This window comes from Opisthocomus hoazin, chromosome W, assembly GCF_030867145.1.
Source record: "Opisthocomus hoazin isolate bOpiHoa1 chromosome W, bOpiHoa1.hap1, whole genome shotgun sequence".
Classification (NCBI taxonomy): Eukaryota; Metazoa; Chordata; class Aves; order Opisthocomiformes; family Opisthocomidae; genus Opisthocomus; species Opisthocomus hoazin.
This window is the reverse complement of record NC_134453.1, coordinates 35,809,073-35,817,556: the sequence shown is the minus strand read 5'-3', so window position 1 is coordinate 35,817,556 and position 8,484 is coordinate 35,809,073. Positions and strand designations below refer to the sequence as shown.

Below are 8,484 nucleotides of genomic sequence, written 5' to 3'. Positions count from 1 at the left end.
CCACCCCCAAACTCCAGAAAGCTGGGGGTGGGCAAGAGGTTGGGAGGGGACAGAGCCGGGACAGCTGACCCAAACCGACAAAAGAGATTCCACTGTGCTATGGGAAGCCCCACAGCTGCCATTCAGACCGAGTGTTTTCCCCTACCATATCCCTCCTCACCAGAAAAGGGATAAAGTGCTCCAACAGGAGTTGGATGCTTCTCCAACACACTGCACTGTGCCAGAACCACCCAAAACCACTTACGCTCCACAGAGACACCATTTTAACTTGCAGAACTATTTCCCTCAGTAAGACGCTCAAGACAGAGATGATATCCCCATGCTAAATCTTTATTGTGCAACTGCTGCTCAAAGCCTTTGTTACCTTCCACAGACACACGTCACAAAAAATGAGACCGACAGTGGCTAGACTGACGGGCAACAGACGAAATCCATTCAGTGGCGATTCGTACGCGTGCGGCAACTCTTGCGGTGCAAAAATCTTAGCCAGGCGGCCAGCCCAACTGACGGCCACCCAGAATATGTAGATGTACGTGACAGACAGGCTGCCCACCCTCGGGCCCTTCATCCACAACCATCCGGAATCCATCGGTCAGGCCCAGGTGAGCAGCACGCTTCTTCCCAGCGGACATTAAATGCCCAAGAAGCTGGAGAAAGGAAGTACAAAACCGTAAACAAATAAAATAAAAAGCCACACACAAAGAGGGGAGAGGGCAGGAAGGGAAGGAAGGAGAGCAGAGAACCACCCAGAGAAACCAGTTAGCCAATTCCTAGCAATTCAACCACTGCGCTTCAAACTACCGTCTGTCCGCCTGCAACCGACATTTTCCAAGCAAAGCTACAGAGACCGATTATGCACACTAGGCGGTGGGGGGGTGGTGGGGGGGGAAGAGACGTGCAATTTCTGTCAAGCTAGACAGTAACGGACTACAAAACACCCACAGAAGCTAAGCTCGTCTCCGGGTTAAAGCCCCTATTGTATCTTCGGGCAACACAAGCAGTTCTGGTGGAAAATAAACTTCAGGCTGCCTTTTGCGTGGGTTCACAAAGTCCTTGAACTTGACTTTTATAGCTCAAAGCGAAGCATCCAGCACCTCTCAACGGGCTTTGCCCTTCCTCACCCTGACCTGCCAAAAACCCCAAGCCCTCTTCGCCCTATTAGAAGAAGTACCACTCCTCTCACTCTCACCCATGACAACAGGCATCAGACTGCGCTCCAAAGCGACACCGCATTTTGCACCAGAAGTACGTACCCAGGGATGAGCATTGCTTTATATCCCTACTTTTAGTCAAAAAGCTCAATTCCGTTACAAGCTAGAGGCAAAAAGGTTACAGCGCCAGAAAACCCAAAATAGCCTACCGCGCCCTATCAAGAGGGAAAGAGTCTAGTAAATTAGGAACTAATTACAGGTACAGTTTAGCATACAGAAAGCTTCCCCAGTACTTACAGATTCACCAGAACCTTCTGCTTCAGATAACCTGATAATTGGCTCCTTAGGCATGTCTAGGAAAAGCATCGGAGCTTGGGGTGAAAGATCGCAGAACACAAGGCACTGGAGGAAGAGCAAACAGTTAAAACGTAATTGGCTTCAGAGAAAGGCAACAGCTTAAGCAAATCAATATGCCCCACTGAACTCGTGCAGAAGCAGGTTACCGGATACCCCAAACGCAAGCCGAAACGTTGACTTTTCTTACGTGATATCAATACTTTCTATACACAAAATGCAACGTATTTACAGAGCCGCCTCGAGAAGCAGGATTCAGCATGCAAGATGATGGGGGCAAGGAGACGGGCCAGGACTTCACATTAGCGACCTCCAGTATGTTTTGATTTGGGTTCACCATTTCCTAAGCACTTTTTCCATTCGATGTGGTCCACGCAGAGGCAGGAGACAAAGGGCTTAACTCAATCAGCAAAGGATTCGGCAAAGTGGAAGATCAGCGGCCATTTGTTTTCCATGCTACAGGGAGCTCCAGTATTGAGCAAAAGCATAATCACAGGAAGCCTGCAAGTGCAGCGTACCAGTCTGTCTTCTACATTGCACATAAACCCTACCTTCAAGAGCAGAAGACATCCCTAACTGTTAACCGTCAGCAGTTTAATAACAAAATGATATGGGATACTAACTTAAAGTTACCATCGTGTAGGTAAGGGCTGCTTTTTTCCTCCCACACAGTCCGAGCAGCTCACTCGAGTTCCTAGCACATCGTGGTGCACCAGCATCCGTGAAACTTGCAAGCATGCTGTTATCACGGCCCCACCTCACCACAGCAACGAGATCTGGGAAGCTTTTGCAGCCTACAGAATGACTGGTTTCTAGATTTGTTTTATTTGGTTTTTTGGGTTTTTTTATTTACGAAAAATAAGAAAAGCTGTAATTCTTTGCTTTAATAATCCAGTTCGGGGCTTCAGAACCAAAGCCTTGCACAGCAGAGCTGTGAAATCCCTATAACGCTATTACGAGGCACATCAGGACCTGCATTTCTCCTATGCAGAACTAATTCCTTACGGTCGCTACGCGGACGTCCACTGTTTACACCCCCCCCCCACATTCCGCCCCCCCCCCCCCCAGCCGAATCCCCGAGGACACTGACTGCGTGTGCTTAATCTACGGTTTCAAGACTATCATCCTACACGAGGCAGGACCGCTCCCATCCCTCGGCAGCAAACTTTGCACGACTTGCAGTGCCAAAGGGATATCACGCGGCAAACGTCTGCGGCTGCCACCAAGAGCGTTACCGTCAGAGGCCCTCCTCTGCGCACGCGCGCACGCGCCACGGTGGGGCTGGGAACCGAGGCGAGCCGGACAGCACCAGCAACCCAGTACGCGCCGCGGCAGCCGGGGGGGGGCACCGAAGAAGCGCGATGTTTTAGGGATGGTGCAGTAGAGAGCGCCACAACCCAGAGAGGCCCCGCCCGTCCCCCGTCCCTCCACCCACCCTGCCGCGCTCCCGGGCACCGCGCAACAGGCCCTCGGCTCAGGGTGCCTGCGAGCGCGGGGGACGGGGGGGGAAGGGACGGGGGGGGAAGGGACGGGAAGGGAAGGGAAGGGAGACCGCGCACAGAGCAAAGCCGCGGCGACCTCCTCGTCCTCGCAGATGACGTTGGCGGGGAAGCGCCTTCCCGAAGACAGTGGCGGCGCCCCAATAATCTCGTCAGCCACGACAACGCCCCTTGTCGCCCCCGCGCTTCCTCCACTCGGCCAGGCCCTCCGCGGCGCCCATTGGGCCGCCAGATCGCCGCCGGCCGATCCCGCGTCTCGATTGGCTGTCTCGTCTGTCGTTTTCGCTTGTCCCCGCCCCCCTAGCGGGGCCGCCCTCGTCGACCTGGTGCTTGCCGGGGCTCGGGGAGTTTGCGTGCTCTCGGGGCGCGGAGGGATCCGACCCGGGGGCGGAGGGAGAAGACGTTGGCCGAGTCCGCGGAGGGATCTGCGCCGTGTAGTGCTGCGACCCTGTGGGCGGGCAACGAGGTCTCACAAGAGGCTGGTGTAGCTAGAAGTACTACTTACTGTTATTTATTACCGCAGCAAGTCCACCCCAAACGTGCTTGTGGCTTTTTGGCGCTGCTCCCTCCAGTCACATGACTGCTTTTGCCAGGGCAGGGCAGGCCTTAACTTTTCAGAACATTTCGCAGAGCCAACAGAAGGTGCTCTAAATTGTTCCCTGAAAGCCCCACTTCAATTGCAGCCGTTTCTAAGCTGCACGCCTCCCGGGAGAAAATAAAATACAAAGCGCGTGTTCAGCACTGGTGGCTTGAGGGCTGGAGGGCAGATCAAGATAGGACTTGCGCTAAGCTGGGTAGGAGGCTTTTAGAAAAATAGGCAGAGCCCCCAAAGCTGCCCGAGGGTGGTCTGTGGTGCCCTGCACCCCCGGGGAGAGCGAGCAATTCGATTGCTCTACACAACTGTAGTGTAACATACATAAACCCTGCTTTCCTCTGTATCGGGCTAAGGATAGCCTTAGCCTTCTTTGCGGCAAGGGCACGTTGTCGGCTCGCGTTCAACTTGGTGTCCCCAGGAGCCCCCCCACGTCCTTTCTCTGCAAAGCTGCTTTCCAGCCAGTCGGCCTCCAGCATATACTGGTTGCATGCGGTTGTTCCTCCCCAGGCGCGGGACTTTGCACTTCCCCTTTGTTGAACTGCACGAGGCTCCTGCCTGCCCATTTCTCCAGCCCGTCGAGGTCCCTCTGGATGGCAGCACAACCCCCTGGGGTATCAGCCATTCCTCCCAGTTCTGTATCATCAGCAAACTCGCTGAGGGTACGGTCTGTCTACCCCATCATCCAGATCATGGATGTGGGAACAGTGATCGCCAGTGAAAACGGAGGAAAAAAAATCGTCTGTCTGTAGATCTCCTGTGTTATTTATCGGGGGGGGGGGGGGGTGGTGTGGTGTGTGTATGTAGTGTGGTGTGTGTCTTAGTCTTCCTTTTCTGACCAATGCCCCAGTAGAAGCCCTTCCTACGATTCTTCACACCCCTTGCCAAATTCAGCTCCGGCTGTGCCTTAGCTTTCCTGATCCCATCCCCACGCACCCCGGCGGCAACATCCCTACATTCTTCCAGGCTGCCTGTCCCCCCGCTTCCACTGCCTACGCGTTTCCTTCTCGTGCTTCAGCTCGACCAGAAGGTCCTTACTCAGCCACGTTTGTTACCCGTAGCTGCGCGCGTTGGCGTAGAGACGCTTCAGTTGGGCTGTCGACCGCATCGCCTTTTTGGAGGATCGCGCCCCAGTTCCTTTGCGGCATTTCTCAGGTGTTCCCCTGTTGGTTCCTACGCATCAGCAGCCCCTGGCTCTTCTCTGTTGCTCCAAAACTCCATCCCCTTCCCCGCCGAGTCTAGTTTAAAGCCCTCCTTGTGAGTCTGGCCAGCTCGTTGGCGAAGCCCCTCTTGCCCGCTTGGTCAGGTGAACCCCCATCAGCTGCCAACAGACCTGGCTTCTCAAAGGTAGATCCATGATCACAGAAGGCAAAACCTTGAGCATGGCACCAGCTACGCGGCCAGGCATTCACCTGTTCAATTCGCCTCCTCCTTCCTGGACCCCCTTCCTCTGACTGGGAGGATAGAGAGAGACCACCACCTCTGCTCCTGATCCTTTTAACATTGCTCCGAGGGACATATAGTCTCTTTGGAGGGTTCAAGTTGCCTCGTCAGACCCTCACACGGAACAGTAGGAGCGGATGATAATCTGTAGGGTTCAACCAGGCTCGGCAGCCTCTCAGTGACGCCACGGATGCGAGCTCCTGGTAGGCAGCAGACTTCTCTAGAGAAACCGTCTGGACGGCAAATGGGTGCTTCGGTGCCTCTCAGTAGGGAATCTCCAATTACCAATACCCTTACGTGCTTTTCGGTGGCACTGGTTCAAAATGCGGGTGGTGGTTGGGGTCAGCTTTGCATGGCTGGCTTGTCCTGGATCCTGTCCGTTACTCGCGTGCTCTTCAGTCCCCAAGCCCAGAGCATCCTGTCTGTTATGTAGGGACACTTCAGGAGAGGGTGGGTCGAGGGGTCTTCTTCGAGCCCAGCACAGACAAGCGTCAGCAGCCTCCTTCATCTCGTGAGTTACTTCGCGTCAGAGGTCAACTCGAGGTTGGATTCAGGCTCACCTTCCTCTTGCGCAGCCTTAAGGCTCGTTGCGACGGACCGCTCTTGAGCTCGGAGGAGGTGACCCTCCAATATTAACCAGCTTCCTTGGGCCCTCTTCCCTCCAGGGCCCTATCCCACGGGACGCCTCCAAGCAGATCCCTGAAGAGGCCAGAGTCGGCTCTCCTCAAGTCACAGGGTTTGCGAGCTTGCTTTTTACCCCTCCTCTCGGGGATCCTGAACTCCGCCATCTCACGGCCGCTGCAGCCAAGGCTGCCTTTGGCCTTCGCATCCCCAACGAGCCCCTCCTTGTTGTTCAGCAGGAGGTCCAGCAGAGCAACCTCTCTCTCGTGCTTTTTTCCCCATACTGCGCGTGTTAGCGTGCAGGCACTTCAGAGAGGCACCCCAGCACGTTGACGTCCCTAGAAGGGGCTCTGGGGATTTCTCCATTGATGCCGTGAAAAGCCGGAATTGAAGACTCAATAGTTGGCAGACTGTTAAGCAGAGGTATTCTTTATTGCGGCGCAAAAAATACAAAAACAAACCGAGTCTTTCTTGAAAAAGGGCATACTTAGAGAACGTCAAAGTCCTTTATAATACTCCTATTCAATTAGATAAAGATGGGGACTCAGAGTATAGATTTGTTTGAGATCTCCGCACTGTAAATGAACATGTTATTTCACCACATCCTTTAGTCCCTGACCCCAGTTTAATTCTTACTCAGATACCTGTGTGCGCTTGTGGTGAATGACTTCATGGACCCCAATCTTGTGCTTGATCAGAATCATTTTATTGTTTAAGTGAATACCTTATATACTAATACAATAGTTACTAGAGCCAATGAGCTTTGGATTCGTGGCTTTGCAAATGCCAGTTCACAGTTGCTGTTTTCCAGGATCTTTTGCAGCTGTTTGTGTGAAAACAGCTTATCTCCTGAGAACAGAGAAGGGAGGCGCAGGATGCGCTTATCTTTCAGGGTCATGAGACAGTGCTGTTCTGTCTCAAATTATATGGTTTCCCACATCTCCCCCTTTTTTGTTAGCCAGATGCTGTTGATAAGAGCTGACATAATTCGCCCTTCAGCTTGCTACCACTTTCTCAGAGGCCCACACAAACTACTATACTAAAAACAGACATAGGAACACAAATGCTAATAGAAGACATAGAGATGTGAAGTGCATACCATAACCTGCTGGGTGCAAAGAAAGATCAAATTAACCTGAGAATGATACATATTGATGGCAAATCTGTTACCTAACATATGGGTGTAGATTGATTTACTTGCGAGAACCCAGCACCAAACCCAACATACCGGTTTGGCTGGAGACTGGGCTGGTAAGCGGCCAAAACTGCGCGAACACGGCAGAAAATCTGACTACGAGTCAACCACTTTACGCTAGAAATATGTGCGGCCATCAGGGTCCGTTGAGCTCTCCCTCACAGCAGCTGGCTGCGCGGCGGCGATCTCCCCTTGAGTAGGGACCGCCCCCCAAAGGTTACCCCTCGAGGCCGAGAGATCCCTTACCTGACACCAGGCATTGATGGGTTGGTAAGTGACCTTTTTTTTGCATGCATCTAACATGCAAGATATGTACAAGTAAGCTTACGCGATCATCTTTGTATCCCATACTAACTTTAAGCGGGAATGTTTTCACAGGGGCGCCACCAGCTTCGCCGAGTTGCTCAGCTTTGGCCTGCGGCGAGTCCGGTGCCTAGCTGGCTGGAAACAGCTGTGTCCAGCCCAGGGCAGACCCTGGCCTCTTCTCACAGAGGTCACCCCTGCAGGCCGCACCTGCAGCGCTGTGTCCAGTTCTGGCCCCCACAATTCAAAAAAAACCCAGAAAAACAACAAACCGAAAAAAGACACAGACAGACTGGAGAGGGTCCCGAGGAGGGCCACAAAGACGATCAAAGGGCTGGAGAACCCGCCCTATGAGGAAAGGCTGAAGGAGTTGGGTCTTTTCTCCCTTGGAGAAGAGAAGGCTCAGGGGGGACCTCGTCACAGCATGCCAGTACCAGTACTTAAAGGGTGGCTACAAAGAGGCCGGAGGTGCTCTCTTCGCGAGGAGCCACATGGAGAAGACAAGGGGCAACGGGTACAAGTTGCACCAGGAGAGAGGTTTCATCTCGATACAAGACAGACATTTTGTCTCAACGCTGGAGGTTTTCAAGATGCGATTGGACAGGGTGCTAGATAATCTCATCTAGGCTCCCTTTGCCACAAAAGGCTGGGCCAGACGATCTTTCGAGGTCCCTGCCCACCTGGGCTGCTCTAGGATGCTACGATTCTTCAGCGGATCACCGTTTAATAACCCTTTGCTCTCTCTGGTTTGGAACAAAGTATCAGCAACGTTGCCAGCGAGGCGAGACATAGATTCCACCAGGCGCCAGAGACCTCCTAAACCTACGGCAATCACCCGGTCTCTCTGAATGTATGAGCCATGCCTAGCTGCTTCAGAATTCCCCCACCTCCAGAAGCGGGAACACCTTCGGGATACCTTAGGGAGTTTACACAGCCAGAACTTCTCCCCGGGAAGATTAAATAAAAGGCGAAGGCCTCGCGTTACTTACGCGCCCGCATCACCAAACTTCACCCCATTGCTTGGGGATACAGAAGAGATGAAGACGCCTTCCAGTGGGCGTCTCTGGTGCCTCAGTAACACGGTGTTCAAGGGCAACGAAGGATCGCCCTGCTTTCATGTGCCCATCTCCCTTTTTTAAAAGCCATTAAAGAAAGATGAAGGTTGCCGTCTCCCCGCGATGTAGTTTGTAGTTTGGCCCTGGCTGGGATGGAGGCGACTTTCCCCATAGCAGCCCTCACAGTGCTATGCCTTTGCAGTTGTAACACACCACTGTTTTGACTACTGCTGAGCAGTGCTCCCACAGCATGGAGGCTCTCTCTCCAACA

At 53.2% G+C, this 8,484-nt stretch overlaps 1 protein-coding gene across 1 annotated transcript; it reads right to left on the bottom strand.

Annotated features, from left to right (window-relative positions):
• Positions 1-309: 309 nt before the first annotated feature.
• LOC142365565 (adenosine 5'-monophosphoramidase HINT1-like) lies at positions 310-2,535 on the bottom strand. The gene is made up of 3 exons (XM_075446446.1): positions 2,139-2,535; positions 1,449-1,553; positions 310-647 (listed from the first exon to the last, which is right to left on the bottom strand). Exons 1-3 carry the CDS (start codon positions 2,241-2,243, stop codon positions 483-485), a joined length of 375 nt encoding a protein of 124 aa, XP_075302561.1. The 5' UTR covers positions 2,244-2,535; the 3' UTR covers positions 310-482.
• Between the last annotated feature and the right edge of the window lie 5,949 nt (positions 2,536-8,484).

Coding starts and splice junctions, on each gene's coding strand:
- LOC142365565 (XM_075446446.1), bottom strand. CDS start 2,243: ATGCTTGCAAGTTTCACGGATGCTGGTGCACCACGATGTGCTAGGAAC. Junction 1,554..2,138: donor CAGCCCTTACCTACACGATG/GTAACTTTAAGT, acceptor CTCTTCCTCCAG/TGCCTTGTGTTCTGCGATCT. Junction 648..1,448: donor CAGAAGGTTCTGGTGAATCT/GTAAGTACTGGG, acceptor TCCTTTCTCCAG/CTTCTTGGGCATTTAATGTC.